We start from the raw sequence: 17,074 nt of genomic DNA, 5'->3' as shown, positions 1-17,074 counted from the left end.
TTAGCCCCCGGAAATGCATGATGTACCAATGTTAAGGGCATCAGTTGCCACGTACAGTTACAACCGCAGTGGTCATGGCCTTCTTCGGTAATTGTTAGCTAGAGTTATAGTGAATTCGGGATCCCACAGTTAACGCCCCAACCTCGCCGTGCAAAGCATACGCACATCTCTAACCCAGCCGCTGGAGCCTGTACCGTGTTCCACAGCGTCTATTCCCCCACGTGGAGGTCAGCACGCAGCTTGCACGTGTCACATGGCTCGAGAAAGACGACGTTGAAGGCGAGCACGAGAAGAAGGAGACCGTTCGATCGATTTCATTGTTTGTCGCATTAACCTTTTCATTCTTCCCTTATTGCTTGGTTTATCATTATGTATACGTATTTTCTTTCTTTTTCTGCGTTCTACTAGGATAACTGTTTACCGAATCGTGTTGGATTTTCCTCGCTTTAGTTGAAATCATCAAACGTACGGATTTCTCAATTTATTCACTTGGCACATACGCAAAATCTGCCCGACTCCTGGCCAACCCCGTGAGTGGGTATGTACTAAAGACTTTAAGGTCACCGTCATCCTCACCGCAGCGGTTCACGATCCAGGTTGGCGGCCGCCTTCAGCATCTGCCCGGGCAAGGACATCATGCACATCGACTGCCTGCCGGACAGCCTCCTGCTGAGCATCTTCCGACATCTGCAGTTCAAGGACATATGCAAATGCTCACGGTAACTATTGTACTTCTCTTATGAAAGCGTTTTCCTAGTGACCCCGTCCGAAGCGTTTGCGGATCGTCTTTCCACAAAGAGATATGCATCAGCGCTTTGTTCCATGTCCTACGTTGCCGAGTCATCGCAGCTCAGTATAAATTGGCAAACAGCCTACTGAGAGTTCGCGATTGGAGACTCGGGTGATGAAGACATGTGGAAGTAGGGAGTGTTCTAAATAATTCTGCTGCTGGTGCACCATAGATTCAAAGCGAATGTTTCATAGCGGGACTTTGATCATTGTGGTTGCTGCTGCTCTTTAGCTGAATAGCTCATGCATGAAAAATTATATATATATATATATATATATATATATATATATATATATATATATAGGGCGTCCTAGCTAACTTAAGCCAAACTTTAAAAATATGCAATTGCCACGCAGCTGGACAGAACAAAGGTAATGTTTGCCGTCGCTTGGAGATGCACAAACTATTTCTTTCATTCCGCCTAATTAGATAGTCTTAATTACATAATTAACTTCTCAAGTATTATAGTTACATGAGAAGTGTCAATGACAAAATTGTAGAGCGACAGGAAAAACTCCCGGCACAACTTCCTGTTGCTCAATACGTGCTAAATAAAAGTGCTTTTTATGTAGCACCCCTTTCCTGCTGCAATGATTGGCCGATTAAACGCAGAAATAAAGACGCATTAAAAGAAAAGTGCTTTTCTGAGCGTGAAAGAAGCCTGAAAGTGCAGGCAAAATTGCCGCGCGACTTGCCGCTCGAGGCACTTTGCTCGCGAAGACATTCGGCTTGACGGGACCGTTATCTCCGAGTCGGAACTCGTCCAATGACAGGCTTCGGTTAGGTCTTGCATTGAAAGTAGTCATTTGGCTCTTTCGGTAAAGTTGGTTCAATCTCCAAGCGAAGCTTTCTTTGCCTCTTCCTTCAACTTTTCCGCTGCTGCTGCTGTCTTGCACGCCGCATCAGGAAGTGGTCGAGAACGTGTGTAATGAACATGGCCGGGGAGCGCGGAAGGCATTTCCAACGAACTTTCGGGGGCCTCGCGCAACAGCGCTCTCAAGAACTCCCTGGCCGTCGACACAAAGCCCTCTGGAAAGCTGCAAAAGCATTGCAGAAGCTGCAGCGCTTACCTTCGTATTCACGAGCAACAGCCCAGAGGGAATCGATTCCCACAGTGCGTGGGATCTGCATATCTTTTTTTGCCATACTTGTCTTTACAGTGGCAATTATAAGTGCGTGACACTACCCTCCTTCCCCCTCTCCCCCCCATAAAAAATTCCAGCTGATCTCTTTTTTTTTTGCAGGGAAACAGGAGGGGGAGGGCACCTGTCCTGTGTAAAGTAACTTCGTAAAGTAGTGCCACGCTTTGAAGAATGCCGCCTCCTCCTCGCGCGCTCTGGTCGAGCCCGACGCCGCGTCGCTATTGGCCTAGTAGCATCACGTGGGCCATAACGTCGTGCATCAGCGCCATTTTTGCTCGAGAAGCGTCTACGGAGTGGCGAGGAGCGCATGTTGGCGCCGTCGCCACGTTCGAGCAGTGTAGGCGGCGCCATGGTCGAGGAGGGAGCGTGAAAGAGAGGAGGAACGAAGAGGAGTGAAGGCGGAGGAGGAGAGTGTCGCTACTTTACGAAGTTTAAGGGGTTTTAGTCCTGCGTGCTCCATTCATTCTCCCATTGCTATGACACCGCTTGTCTAAATACAACGTCAACTTTAATACGTGTGCCTGAGTATATATATATATATATATATATATGATAACCCTCGTGCTTTCCAGCGTGTGCCACCGGTGGTGGCGGGTGACTCACGACTGGTCACTCCGGCGGGTGATCGATGTGACGTCGCAGCCGCTGTCGGCTCTGCAGCTGTGGCGCCTCATCCGCCACTGCGCCGACGTCAACCTCGTGGAGCTGAGGATAACGAGCGCCAAGACGGACGCCTTCTTCGAGAAGCGTTCACAGAGACTGACAGCGGCAGCGTTCAGACACCTCCGGGACCGCTGCTCGTCGCTCAAGGTTAGCACGCTGCATACGACTGTATATACAGCTGATCCGAGCCGCGTACACGTGAGCAGTTGGCATGCCGTTCAGTGGAGATAACAATTTAAAGAAACGGCTGGCGAAACGGTAACGTTGTGTTAGTGTCCAATGCCTGTTTTAATGCATGTGCAACAGGAGGTGCAGTTTGGCGGACTTCACGTGAAGTCACGAAACTCTCCGAAGGTCATCGGTTGGTGAAAAACAGGGTATCTGCATTATCCGCTACGCATATATGATAAGGTCATGGGCTTTTTAAATGAAGATAGCAAAGGACTAAACTTTTACGAGTTAAGCTCCTTAAATTTAAATGAATTAGAGGAGTACAGCGGCAACTATACGACAGTCGCCTTGGTATTCGCCGTGGCTACACCCTCCAGGTGTAGCCACGGCGAATATTGCTTAACTTACGACGATTTCTCGTCTTTCATCCCATAAAGACATGCCATTCGGTATCTTACTCAACTGCCTATATGACTTTCTAGAGCCGCGAAATGACACTTTTTTTTCGTGACAGGCCGCTTACATATGCACCCAGATCCCGCGTATATGCCAAACTCGTGTGAAGTTGCCAAAGGAGACGTCTTCAAAACGGGGAGAAAATGCGATGCTCTCCCCCACCCTCTTTCCCCACACACACAGCGCACCTGCTTTACATATTTGTAAATTCTGAGCATACGTGACCCACATCACCCATCCTCGCACCGCTTCACCTTTTTACCAGCCGCTGCGGTCACCAATAACAGCTTCGCGGTAAGTAAATCCTTCCCCTCCTTCCCCCCCTCCCCCCCGCTCCTTCACGTTTCGCAGATCCTTCATCTAACAGACACCTTGATGGCGGCCCGAAGTGACGCCTCCGTGGCGCTGTCAGCCTCGGACCTCGCCGAGAGGCTCACGCACCTGTCGTTGCGGAGGTCCTGCATCTACCCCAACACGTTCTTTCAAAACGAGTCCGAACGCCCGGCGGTCAGCTCCCTGCGGTTCCTCGACCTGGCCAACTGCATCTTCCTGTCGCGGTTCGCCCTGGGATCGTCGGAGCAGTTTCCCTTCCTGCGCGGTCTGGTGCTCGAAGGCTGCTACCCAGTCTACGACGACGGCATTTTCCTGGTCATGCCGCTGATCGCCAACCTTGTCCTCCTGGACATCGAGCGCATCTACGTCGGCAACCGGGGCGTGGAGATGGTGATCCTTAAGGGCATTAACCTCCGGTACCTGTTCGTCGGCCACACGGCGTTCGACGGCAGGGCGTTCGAGACGGTCTGGCGCCTTCAGGGCGGTCGACGCGCGCTCCGCCTCACCCACGTCTGCCTCAGGTGCACGCAGGTGCAGGAGCTGCACCTGAGGAAGCTCGTGAGCATGACGCCCCGGCTGCAGTGGCTGGCCGCGACGAGTGCCGACATGTCGACTGCCGCGAGGCGGCGCTTGGAGCGGTGCCTGCCCCGTTCGTGCCAGTACCTGGAGCTGGGACCTGGCAACCCGGAAAGCGCGCCGTCTTGTCGACACACCGCGACCAGCGAGGTCCTCAGGGCGAACTTGCACGAGGAGCCCACTGGCAACTCTTGAATTGCGGATGCGTTCGATATCGTTTTGCTTTTTTTCTTTCTCTCCTTAATTCTGTCTTTGGCGCCCTAATAAATTGCCACGTCCGTATTTCTTCCACGTGGGGGTGAGCTATAACTACGTGCCGTCTCCAACACACGGTGTTTGCAGCCAATCAGCGCCGCGTTGCGTCTCACGAAAACCTGCTTGCAAATAGGCGATCTTTGCAGAAATTCCCTCTCTGCGAGCCTCCTCATTCGTGTTTTCCTTCCCCGTGGCGTGTCATTGGTTGAAAAGAATTCAGCAGCACTGAAAGTGGCCAGCCAACACCGAAGTTAAGTGCACTTCGGCGCTACTGTCATTCGCAGGCTGCCACACGGAAACGCTTACTTAACTGCCGAGCGCAGTCGTCAGCCAGTGTGTCAAGCGCATTCGTGCAGCCAGTTCGGCGAACATAGTGTGAAGCCTCTTTAGCAATGAGTAAAAAATAGGTAAAGTAATATGAAAGCAGAGCCAGGAGCAATATTTAATAACATTTATTTAATTGCTAATGCTTTAAGGTAATAAAATGTGCTACACTGCAAAAAAGGAAGGAAGAAAGAAAAAAGACTACTCTCGCTCTCGGGCTGTGTACGGCATGGAGGTTTACAGCCATGCCGGGTCCTTCATAAACGGTGGCCGGGTCACTGCCTCCTTTACTAGATGCCTACGGAACGGCTCAACGGGCCTGCCCTCAATGGTGGATATATATATATATATATATATATATATATATATATATATATTAACTAAGCTTATCTTGGAGGCAGTCCTCTTTAGTTTCCTCTGGAAAGGGACAACTGGTTGTGTAGCTTGGCAGGTGCATAAGTTACCCAACGATAAGGGTGGACTCAGAATTCCCGACCTGGGCATCGTGGCTACTGCACTACACGTCAGGTCAACGTTTGACGTCAGGTGGACCCAGGTCGCTATTAACTCGGATGTGCTCCTGACTCGACCGTTTTACTTCCTTTTTTCTTAGTACCCGACTCCGTTTGTTTTCGCAAAACACATTTTCCCACTGTGTGCCTCGCTCAGGTTTTCCCGTCCACCATTTATGCGGCGGCTGCCAACTCTCTGGTATGCCTCCGCAAGGCTCACCCCAACATCGATGTAGCTTCAACTCTAATCCAAGAACTAATCGATGTCCTCACCTCAGCTAGGTCTCCCCCCGCATTGCCAAAGGTACGATCTGTTCATCCACAGGCCAAGCTGGAAGCTCATTACGGCCAGTTTCCTCGACGCCAGGCGAGCTACGTCCATGTACCGCCTGGCGCGAGGGTGCCTGCCGTTGAGTTACAGGCCCTTCACAGCCATCCCGGCTCGTGGAATGCGTCCTTTTTGTGGCGGTCCCGAGGATTCGGTTCACATCTTCACGCAGTGTTTGCTTCCCGTAGCTCTTCTCCAACGGATCGTTAGTCTTTTTAGTCTCCCAGCTGTTCCATATCAGACTGTTCGATTTTGACACCCTTTGCCTAAGCAGACAATCAACCAGTTCGTGCTCCTTCTTGTCGAGTGCTCATACCAAGTTTGGTTGGCACGCTGTGATGCGGCTTTCGGCGGGCGGTCGCCGGGCCTTCACGAAGTGCTTTCGAAAGCACGGAAGGAGGTCTGGTTCCATCTCACCCGGGAGCGGCATAACTTGCGCGACAAGAAGTTTCTCGAAGAGAGGGCTCGTCCTGTCGTCATTTTTGATGAGTCAAGAGGAAAGCTCTCCATTAAGTTATGGTGCATGCTCCTCGGTCGCTCGACTCGGCCGTGTGTGCCAGTCGATCCACGTGGTTTTGTTTGGCTCAGTGGAACCCAGAGCCGGAACCGGTCGTGGCACACTCTCGTGTGGACGCGCTGCTCCGCGGTTGGCTTTGGTGGAGAGTCTCCAAGGTTGTGTGCCTTGACCTCTTCTTTGTTAAGGCAATCTGACGGTCTGTCGGGCTCGTGTCCTGTAAGACTCGCATGGCTGTTTGTGCGTTGAGAGCAGTAGCCCAGTCACGCTGCACCACAACATCCCCCTTGTCCGGAAAGGACCGGTGGACCGAACCAAAGCCCCCCGCCCAGTCAACACGGGTAGAAGGGGAGTACCGGGGTCAATGTACCGAATGATGATGGGTTGATGAGCACAGCTCTGGGACGCGGCACCTCCGGGTGCCAAATCCTCTTCTCATCTGACAACGGCACCTAGAAAATACCGTTTGCGTTGAACGGGAAGGGATGATGAGCGAAGAAAAAGTTGATGTAAAGAAGGGACGGAGGCAGGGGTGCCCTCTATTCCCACTGCTGTTTATGATGTACATGGTAAAGGGAAGTAATACCGGGTTTAAACTCTCGCACAAACAGGCGGGTACAGTAGTAGAGCAGCAGCTTCCAGGTTTGTTTTATGCGGGCGACTTTGCGTCGCTACCTAAGAAGCAAAGTGATATGCAACGTCTGGCTAATACCTGTGGACAGGAAGATGCGAATTTAGGTATTAAATTTAGTGTTAAAGAATCAGGTGTTAGGATATGTAGGAATGGACATTATGAACTCCTCCCTTGTTACGAGAGCAGTATGTAGTTTCAATCTGACACCCAGAATGGAATATTCTGAATGCTGCAAAGCTGAAAAGGCTTCCAGCTGGTAACAGCACGTGATATGCAACGAAAACTGTGAACAGACAGTGTCAATATAGGGCCGGGAAATACATCTCGTAAAAGCATATAAATACGGATAAACGAAGGCTATAGATATGGAAACGCACGACAAAAAAATAACAGCAAAAGGGAAGAGAGAGAAATGCGGCCATAACAGAACCCAGAGTGCTATGGAGATACAATAGGTACTAGGTGCTTCAGGGTATGTGAAAAGGCGCAATGGTTCCAGGACTTACATTTGGAAATGCGGTTGTTTGCTTGAAGTCAGGGGTACAATCATTACTGGATAACAACCAAGGGTCTATGGGGCGTCTCACATTGGGCGCTCACGGGAAGACTATAAATGAAGCTGTACAGGGTGATATGACGAAGAACGACTGACGAATGTGGAAGAAACTAAATGGGTTGGGAGAGTGTTCAGATATTTGTACAGGAAAAACATTCACTCACGGTGGAGGAAAAGAACTAGGAAGCTAACCAGCAAGTACGCAACCGGTATAACGAGCAACATATGGCAACAAAGAACGTCAAGCGGAAAGCCAGGGAGGCTGACATAATCTCATGGGTGGCGGCATTGAAAAATGAACCTGCTATGAGTAACTACTTAAGAGGAAAAAACGAAATGAGGAAAGAAACAACTCATGATAACTGAAAGGGAAGCTCATTACTTTTCGAGGTGAGATCAGGATGCCCTAGAACACGATAAAGCGAAATACAACACGGAAGAAGGGGCATATGCTTGCTACCGTAAAAACGATGGTGCATGTTTTATTATAATGTGAAGCTATCTGCTCAGCGGTCGATTTAGGCACCTCTGGCCTCCTTGAAACCCTTGGACTCAGCGAGAGCAGGGGGAAAGTGAACCTGTCCGCAATAGAGATTAGCAAGAGGCGTTTGGAACGGAGGCGTACAGAAACAAAGTTCCCCATAGAGGTTCAGAAAGTTTGGTGATGGGAGTTCGTAGAATTTTCCCCCTTTCCTTCTTTTAAACATAGGTAGGGCATTATGCAATATAATGACAAGACCTTGGTGGCGCAACACGCCCACCCTTCCCAAAAGGGACGCTTATAGCAACCATCCATCCATCATCACGGGTGGCGGACGGCGATGCTGACGGCTGGTGACCCAACGCATGGTGTTTACATGGTCGGTACAGCGGTGAAACCACGGTCGGTGCAATCCTTTGCGTGCGCTTTTTAAATGCTGGTTGTCTGGCTCCATAGTCGAGGACAACTCGTGTCTGCAGTGAAGCCCCGCCCATGTCCTCATAACCGCCAGCCACGGTTTCTCCGCGAGGCTGCAAACAGTTCGTACTTAAAACTTTCCCTGTTACCTAAATGAGGCGTTAACCACAAAAATAAATTTACAAGCGCGTAATCTTATACGTTTTCACTCGTCTGTTATAGTGGAACGATGAAAGCCTAATTATTTATTGAACTGAAATAAAACGCTTGCTTCGCTGCAATTATTTGTTGACACGTTTCAGTTGGCAGTGAAGTTTCATGAGTAAAACGGGGTAAGCAGTGCAATGAACTAAACCGCGCACTTTTGAAGAGTGAAATGCTCAGACTACATACACTTTGTCCATGTCTGTTGCGCACCTCATCGCTTCCGCTGATGAAAAACACTTTTCAAGAACAGCAGACGCCCCGGAGGTACCAAGTACGACGCCATTTTGAAATGGTCGCACGACGACGATTTTGTTTGCTTCTGTGATAGGCTGGCGGAGTAACAACCCCGTGCAGTCCTTGTCCCTTGGTTGCCAATTGCTGTTTTTTTTTTTAAGTTGTTTCCTACTAGAGAATAGCTGCTGCCTGTAATGCCTGCAAACATACGCTGAGCTATGATTGAGGTTAATGGCCTTCGAGCTTGGCATGCGCGCGTTACGATAATCTCGGAAGCCACGTAAGATAGTGCCCAGTGGTCCCGCTAGCCACATGTGGCGCTCACGACTGACACTTGTGAAGAGGAGGAAAGAAAAAGGGTTTGGAAACTGGTTTTTTGCTTCTGTGGCAGGCATCTAGTAAAGGAGGCGATGGAATGGCCGCACAGTTTGGTGGAACGCGTCGTGTGGACTGGTACTGGTCAAGTCGCCGTCGCTGCCGTCGCTTGTTTGTACAAAATGGACACGAGTTTCAAAAAGCAACGTGGTCGGAGGAAGAAACCAAGACGCTCATACGGCTCTGGGAAGAGCACCTTAGCGACCTACGCGCAAAGCGCAACATAAAAGTTTACGATGCCATCCGGCAAAAGCTGGAAGAGTCGGGCTTTAAGAAGACAACAAAGGAGGTCAAAAAGAAAATGGAAAACCTTGGGAACAAATACAGGTAAGCCTTTCTATCTTTACTCAACAGAGGAGCTGACCCGTACGCTGTAGCGTGTTTTTTCACTGGTGGCAAGCCCTCGATGACTGTCTTTCATTGCAATTTACTTTTTGAATGATGCTATAGATGGATGGATGGATGTTGTGAGCGTGCCCTTTGGAACGGGGCGGTGAGTTGCTCCACCAAGCACTTGCTTTATACTGACTACACTCTTAAAACGGTTGCACCCTTTGGGGTGTATATTTGTCCCACAACAATAATTGTCATCTGCCTTGCTTGCGTTTCCTTTCTTGAAACTCGGCGCTCGCTACTTTCCTGTCGAGAATGCTGCGTCACACTGATAACGCGCATGCCGTTCGTGACTGGAAAGTACCGGGCTCGTAGCGTTAAAGAAAGGAAACGCTGGCAAGACAGATGACGATTATCGTTGTAGGACAAGATACGCCCCAAAGGGTGTAAATTTTTCTAAGAGAGTAATGCGCCACCTAGGTGAAAAAAACAAAACAAAACAAAACGTATGAACTATTACAACCAAATTTTCTGAATCCGTATTGCGAACTTTGCCTTTGCTCGTCTCCGTTTTTGTCGTTTCCCTACTTCCACCAATCTTCCAAACTCCTCTTGCTAATCTATTACGAACATGTTTACTTTTTCACTGCTGTCGCTGAACCCAAGGGCTTCAAAGAGGCCAGTGGTGCCTAAATCAACCGCTGAGCAGACGTCTTCACATTCTAATCAAACATGCACCGTCGTTTCCCTAGCTTTACTGCAGCAAGCACATGCTCCTTCTTCCTTCTTATATCTCGCTTTGAAAAGTAATGAGCTTCTCTTTGAGTTATCATAATTTGTTTCTTTCCTGATTTCATTCTTTCCTCTGATGGCAGGTTACTGATGGCAGGTTTCTTTTCCATTGCCGCCACCCATGAGATTATTTCAGCCTCTCTGACTTTCTGCTTGACGTTCTTTGTTGCTGTGTTGTCCACCCTACAGGCCGCATACTTGCTGGTAAGCTTCCTAGTTCTTTTCCTCCACTATGAATTAGTGTTTTTTCTGTACAGATACCTCAACACTCTCCCAGCCCATTTACTTTCTTCCATATTCCTCAGTCGTTCTTCATAATCAATTTTACTGCGAGCTTCCCTCACTTCAAAACTAGTCCAGGCCATATCACCCAGCACAGCTTCATTTGTAGTCTTCCCATGGATATCCAATGCGAGGCGTCCCACTGACCTTTGGTTCCCGTCGAATCCTGATTGTACCCCTGATTTAAAGCAAACAACTGCATTTCCAAACGTAAGTCCTGGAACCATTACACCTTTCCACATACCCCAGAGCACCTCATACCTATTGTATCCCCATAGCACTCTGTGCTTCATTATGGCTGCATTTCCCTTCCCCTTTACTGTTATTGGTTTTTCCTGTGTTTCCCGCGTTGGCACGCCTTGACGACAGGCCACTTTCAGAACAGTCAGTTTTGGAATGCTGACATGAACTGTCGTCGCAGCAAAAGTCGGTCAAGGCTTTGTTGACCTTATTATGTGACAGTGGCCTATTAGAAAAACTATAATGACCCCATTCCGTCCTTTTCATATTTCTTTCTCACGCTCTTCTTTCCGTCTTTACTTCGCCTTTCCCTTCCCCTAGTGCAGGGTAGCAAACCGGAGGCTTTAACTCTAATTAACCTCCCTGCCTTTCTCTCATCTGCATCTCTCTCTCTCTCTCTCTCTCTCCTGTGTTTCCATATATCTATTACTTTCGTTTATCCATATACCAAGGTATTTATATTCTCTTACCCGAGGTATTTCCTGGCCCTGTATTGCCACTGTCTATTCATTGTTTTCATTGAATACCATAACACCTGATTTTCTAACACTAAATTTCAAACCTAAATTGTTGCCTTCCTGTCCACAGATATTAGCCAGACATTGCAAATCACTTTGCTTGTTAGCTAGCAACACAGCGTCGTCTGCATAAAATAAACCTGGAACCTGCTGCTCTACTATTGCACCCGCCTGTTTGTATGAGAGATTAAAACCCGATATTACTTCCTTCTAGCGCCCTCTCCATCCTCACTGAGTACATCACTAACAGCAGCGGGGATAAAGGGCACCTCTGCCTGAGTCCCTTGTTGATATGAACTTTCTCCGCACTCCTCATCCCTTCCCATTCAATGCAAACGGTATTTTCTAGGTAAATCTCTCAAAAGCTGCAGACAATCGTTACCTAAGCCTTCCCCTTCCAGAGTATCCGACAACATTTTGCGGTCTACTTTGTCATAGGCTTCTGTAATGCATAAAAAGGTCACATATAACGGTCTGCTTTCTACTTTTCATATTTCGGCACACTGAGTAAGAACAAATAAGTTATCATCTAAATGCCTACCTATTCTGAAGCCATTCTGAAGTTCTCCCAAAATGCCATTATTCTCTGCCCAAGTTTGCAGCTTTAATTTGATTGTCTGCGTTGCTAGCCTGTATATTACCGATGTAATGGTCAACGGTCTATACGAGTGAATTCTGTCTTTCTCCCCCTTACCTTTACAAATTAAATTCATTCTATTTTGTCGCCAACAGTCTGGTATTCGTCTATCTTTTAAAGTTTTTTCCACTGCTTTTACCAGAGCTTCCTTACTTTTTGGTTTTTGTTCATTAATCAGCCTAACGGGAACCTCGTCTAGCTCTGCGGCTGTGCGCTTCCTGGTGAAAATTATGGTTACATAAGCTGCGTCTGCTGGGACGCGCGACAAGCAGCCGGGGATCTTTGGATGCTATCGCGTTCCACTCTTAAAAACGAAGCTTAAGCGCCCTCAAAGTTCTTAAATTTAAGGTAGGCGTCATGATGATACTTAGAGCAAATGTATTAGCATCTTCTACTTTGTTTTAGCGCGGGCAAACACGCGGACAAAGAAAAAAGAAGGACATTTGCGAGCAAGCGACAGACGCAACACACTCCGCTGGAATGCCGATTTTCTAGCTGTACACATTCACATATTGAATGAGAAGAAACAGGGTGAACCGAGGGGCCTAATTTTTATTAATTATGTCATAAGAAGCCAACAACGAGACACCAAGGACAACATAGGGGAAATTGCTTGTGCTTACTAATTGCATTAAAGAAATAAATTAATGGAAATGAGAGTGGATCATTGCATGCGTAATGTGAAGACGTGGGATTGTTCCCCACCTGGAGCATGTTGTCTTTTTATCCACTTTCATTGCCAATAACATTTCACTTAATTCAATTAGTAAGTACAAATAATTTCCCCTATGTTGTTCATGGCGTCTTTGTTTGTTGGCTTCTTATGATATGTTCTCATATCGCATTTCAGCTGCATGCAGTGGTGGACGGGAAGGTGTGGCTAAGCCGTTAAGCCGGACCTTCTGTTTGGTACCCTCCGAAGTTTACATGCTGTGACATCTGTTCCTTTGCGCATTTGGCTGCATGAGTTCTTTTGTTCCTTGTATTTGACAACTCATTCAAGACTGTGGGGGGAAACTTGCTCTAACACCTTTAGCAGCGAACAAGTAGCGGGATCGCTAAAGAAAGAGCCGTTTAGTGGTGTGTGCGAATGCTTGTTCTTCGCTTACTTTTGCTTGCAGACTCATAAAGCGGAAGGAGACAGGAACGGGGGCCATAGTCTGGCCTTACTACTGGGACCTGCACCGGTTCCTCGCTTCACTTCCATTGCACGACGACAGCCTTGCGCAGGAGAGCTCCTGCACTGAACATTTTCACCCTGCACAGGAGGCGAGTGTGCAGGCACCCATTACAATTTATCCACTTCATGCGCGAGTTAAGTCATCATCATCATCATCAGCCTGGTTACGCCCACTGCAGGGCAAAGGCCTCTCCCATACTTCTCCAACAACCCCTGCTGTCATGTATTAATTGTGGCCATGTTGTCCCTGCAAACCTCTTAATCTCATCCGCCCACCTAACTTTCTGCCGCCTCCTGCTATGCTTCCCTTCCCTTGGAATCCAGTCCGTAACCCTTAATGACTATCTGTTATCTACCCTCCTCATTACATGTCCAGCCCATGCACATTTCTTTTTGTTGATTCCAACTATGATGTCATTTACTCGCATTTGTTCCCTCACCCAATCTGCTCTTTTCTTATCCCTTAACGTTACACTCATCATTCTTCTTTCCATAGCCCGTTGCGTCGTCCTAAATTTAAGTAGAACCCCTTTCGTAAGCCTCCAGGTTTCTGCCCCGTACGCAAGTACTGGCGAGACACAGCTGTTATGCACTTTTCTCTTCAGTCAGTTCCAAATTGATGCACGCACAAAAACAATGTTCACTACCCGTGTTAGTGTTATTTTGGAAATACTGAGCCATTTCGGAAATTTGCCTGATGTCAATCATTATAGTCGAAAAGCACAAAAAAAAAAAATTGCTACACGAGGAAATGCTGTCGCCACCAGCATACATTAACTGATGCTGTAAATTATGTAGCAGAGTATGCAGGTAATGGACACTTTAGCTGCAGAAGTAAAACCACATGTGCCTTAAGCATAATTTTTGTTGCTACTTGCAATATTGAGGTGTTAACTTGGCATGTAAATTTATAAACGCAGTGCCCAAAGAAGTTGCACACAGAAAAAAACAGAAGAGCCACAGAAGTTATTTAATATTGTGCTCATTTTGCCACCGGTGCTTCTTCGTGTGGTAAAGACGTGCAATTCCCATTATTCACAGGTTCTAAATGGCAATGTGCGAAGTGAAGTTGGTGAGCCTGGCAATGCCGCTGAAGAATGCTCACCACCGCTCAGCATGGCAACACCGTCGCCGAGCAGTTCATCAGGAGCGCACAGCTCGCTTCCATCTATTCCCTCTCTGGCATTGCCCATCCCCAGCTGCGAAGATGACTCACATCACCAGAAGGAGACGGTAGCTACTAGGCGAAAGCGGCTGCCAGCCACAAATACACTATTGACGCAGCTTCTGGAGGAGCAGCGCCAGCTCCGCCTTTCAATGGAGTCAAGGCGAGACCGAGAAATCAAACTGAAGGAAGAGCAACTCAAGCTTTTGCAGAAGTTTTCTCAAACTGATGATAAGCTTCTCGCCATTTTAAGCGATATGGCAAAGAAATAAATGCTATGTGAGGCTATGGGTGCATAAATTTGTACATGTTTTATTGCGCACAAGAACACACACACACACTAGCCGTGACATATATTTAATAAGTTGCCGCGAGTGTTTTCACTTCAAATAATGCAAGTTTACATTTCAAAGATATTAAATTGCTCACGAGGAATGGGACACCCGTTTCGCAAAGTATTTTGCAAATGCATTCCTTGCCTTCTCTCCCCCTTCAGTTTGAGCATGGGTGTCATGGGACGGTTGCACATAAAGAGTGGAAAGTTGTTCTTCCTGCTCCCATGGCTGCTCGACGTGGTCCCGAAAATCCTCACAGATGTTGTGCAAAGTGCAAGCAGCCCTTATTGCTCTCCTTGAGTTTGGCAGCCGACATTCCATCCTTTTCGCAACAAATCGGAAACGTGCTTTCATCCTTCCGAAAGCATTTTCTACTATCCTCATTGTTCTTGAATGATTGCAGTTGAACACATGTTCGGGAGTTCTATCCCGTGGATTCACGAATGGCTTTATGAGGTGTTCTGTCAAAGGAAACGCCTGGTCACACAAAATGACTGGAGCAACGCGAGTGTCCTCAATCATTGCCTGTGGAGACTTGAAGTGTGCACTCTCCACTATTTCTTTTAGTCCTGAACCAGCGTACACACTGGCGTCGTCGAATCTCCCTGGGCTTCCAACACGGATGTACCGGAACCGGTACCTGTGGTCTACTAATGCCAGCAGTATAATGCTGTACCTGCAGGGGAAAAGAAGGCTTGTTAGTACTGCACCTGAGTGTTCAGTAATCATAAAAGACAATTTATGGATTACTGGTAACAGTAGGCAACCAAGAAAGGTCACTGCTGAACTCGATCAGTAAACACAACTGCGTTTACAATACGTAGCAGACATTGTAAAGGACAACGTCTAGTTTACTGCAAACATTATGTACATTAATATTAACAACACACTCGTACGAAGACTAAACATAACTTGTAAAATAAACCATAATTGTCATAGTACAAACAGCACGTAGGCATGTACTACACTACATTACGAAGGGGTCCATTCGGGCCAAATAAATGCTGTCATAAACAAAAATTTACATTATGTGATTTCATGGCGACGTCGAAGTAAACATAGTGCACATTCCCTTAAAACAACGGAATCTTCAAGTTTGCCACTGTAATTGCTCCCTTTCGTGGGACCGGTAAACTTGCACCATTTGCAATAGCATACCATCCTTTATAATTGCAGTAGTCCGTTGCGTGTTCCTTTGGTGGTGATATGGCGAAGTGACAGGTATCGAGCGCACCAACAACTTGTGGGAATCCAGTCACGGCGAAGAACTCTCTGACGTGGTAGGCCATTTCGTCACGACGGACCATACAGAGCCATTGGCTTTCAAGCCGCTCAATAACAGCCGCGCAAAACTGCCTCCACAACAAGTTCACCGTTGAACGACCGACAGCAAATAAGTGCGCAATCGTTCTGTCCTCCGCAGATGAACACAAACGGTATAGTCCAATGGCTACTCTTTTCTCCAGAGAGATGGACTGTCGCATGTTTGTGTTTACACGATTCAGAGCGCATGCCAGCGACTCGACAAGGAACCTGAAAGTGCTGGGCGAAACGCGAAGTGCCTGTTTAAAATGAAAATCGCTCAGGTGAGGCAATGTGTTCTCAAACCAGCGCTCATTCCTTTGAAAAGTCCATGCCGGGCGGCGCACACGGGGCAAACTTTCAGCGACGACGGCGGCGATAGTGAAAGAGTTCACTAGTAACTGGTCCTCGATGTCCCTCGAGATGTCTGCTTCTCTCTCAATTTCAGCTTCAAGCATCATGTATGCGTGAAATCGCGACACTCGAGAATGAATAAGCGCTGCGACTGCGCGCTTCACACGCTCGCGATCCGTTTCCGTGGACGCTTCCATAGAAACCGCCATTTCTTCTCGGCTCGCGTTGGATGCGACGTTGTCTGGTCTTGACTCGTGATGATTAATCTTGTTATAGTTATTGAGCATAGAGTTACTTGCGCGTAAAGGAGTACTAACACAAAACTTCGATCTTGTTTTTTTCTGCTGCAATAAATAGCGAATGACCCAGTAATCACGGCACGAAACATCATTTGCTTCAGAGCGCGACACGTAGTTATTTAATTTTTTGTTTGTAGCGACCAGTCCGAGTTTCGGTTTCAAAGAAGGAATGTAAACACAGCTGGGCACGTGATCGCACAACTGTGACGTGCGCATGTCAGCGCGCAAGTCTCTATCGCTGCTGCGGGAACATTTAGCCAATGCCATTGATTTAGCATAGCCTCGACAGAAATCGCAGTGATATGCAAATCGGTGATACAGCGCCTGCGCAGATAGACCGCACTGGCACGCACTGCGCTAAGTGGCTCTCTTCTAACCGCACGGCGCACCTGCACTATGAGTAGTTAAATTTGTTTTTATTTTAGGAGTAATTGAAAGTTCTTCACATTAAAGCAGCATAAATATAGCATTTCTACTACTCCAACAGATAAACAAATGTCAATAAACATTTAATAAATCATAATAAATAAAGATTGATAATGTATACGGAAATATGAGAGACTGAACGGCACTGGAGCACTCCTGTGGAACAACTTACCATCACAACCTAATACACGGCACGGCAAAATTTTTTCATTATCATTCCAACACCGTTAAAATTTCTGGAGT

The 17,074-nt window shown here is 47.5% G+C and overlaps 2 protein-coding genes and 1 long non-coding RNA gene across 3 annotated transcripts; 2 read left to right on the top strand and 1 right to left on the bottom strand.

Annotated features, from left to right (window-relative positions):
• The first annotated feature begins 258 nt into the window (after positions 1 to 258).
• Positions 259 to 4,413, top strand: LOC142559555 (F-box/LRR-repeat protein 12-like). The gene is made up of 4 exons (XM_075671134.1): positions 259 to 538; positions 597 to 719; positions 2,505 to 2,742; positions 3,574 to 4,413. The coding sequence occupies exons 2-4, from the start codon at positions 637 to 639 to the stop codon at positions 4,324 to 4,326; spliced, it is 1,074 nt and encodes a 357-aa protein (XP_075527249.1). The 5' UTR covers positions 259 to 538; positions 597 to 636; the 3' UTR covers positions 4,327 to 4,413.
• Positions 4,414 to 8,092: 3,679 nt separating this feature from the next.
• Positions 8,093 to 14,403, top strand: LOC142560567 (uncharacterized). The gene is made up of 4 exons (XM_075672773.1): positions 8,093 to 8,137; positions 8,985 to 9,295; positions 12,892 to 13,039; positions 13,992 to 14,403. Exons 2-4 carry the CDS (start codon positions 9,009 to 9,011, stop codon positions 14,385 to 14,387), a joined length of 831 nt encoding a protein of 276 aa, XP_075528888.1. The 5' UTR covers positions 8,093 to 8,137; positions 8,985 to 9,008; the 3' UTR covers positions 14,388 to 14,403.
• A 4-nt stretch (positions 14,404 to 14,407) lies between these two features.
• Positions 14,408 to 16,607, bottom strand: LOC142560569 (uncharacterized). The gene is made up of 2 exons (XR_012823396.1): positions 15,609 to 16,607; positions 14,408 to 15,126 (listed from the first exon to the last, which is right to left on the bottom strand). It is a non-coding gene; the product is annotated as an uncharacterized LOC142560569 (long non-coding RNA).
• Positions 16,608 to 17,074: the final 467 nt, after the last annotated feature.

The sequence above is a fragment of the Dermacentor variabilis genome, chromosome 10 (genome assembly GCF_050947875.1).
Source record: "Dermacentor variabilis isolate Ectoservices chromosome 10, ASM5094787v1, whole genome shotgun sequence".
Lineage (NCBI taxonomy): Eukaryota > Metazoa > Arthropoda > Arachnida > Ixodida > Ixodidae > Dermacentor > Dermacentor variabilis.
This window is presented reverse-complemented; position numbering and strand designations above follow the sequence as displayed.

Coding starts and splice junctions, on each gene's coding strand:
- LOC142559555 (XM_075671134.1), top strand. CDS start 637: ATGCACATCGACTGCCTGCCGGACAGCCTCCTGCTGAGCATCTTCCGA. Junction 720..2,504: donor GACATATGCAAATGCTCACG/GTAACTATTGTA, acceptor CGTGCTTTCCAG/CGTGTGCCACCGGTGGTGGC. Junction 2,743..3,573: donor ACCGCTGCTCGTCGCTCAAG/GTTAGCACGCTG, acceptor CACGTTTCGCAG/ATCCTTCATCTAACAGACAC.
- LOC142560567 (XM_075672773.1), top strand. CDS start 9,009: ATGGCCGCACAGTTTGGTGGAACGCGTCGTGTGGACTGGTACTGGTCA. Junction 9,296..12,891: donor AACCTTGGGAACAAATACAG/GTAAGCCTTTCT, acceptor TTTTGCTTGCAG/ACTCATAAAGCGGAAGGAGA. Junction 13,040..13,991: donor ATTTTCACCCTGCACAGGAG/GCGAGTGTGCAG, acceptor CATTATTCACAG/GTTCTAAATGGCAATGTGCG.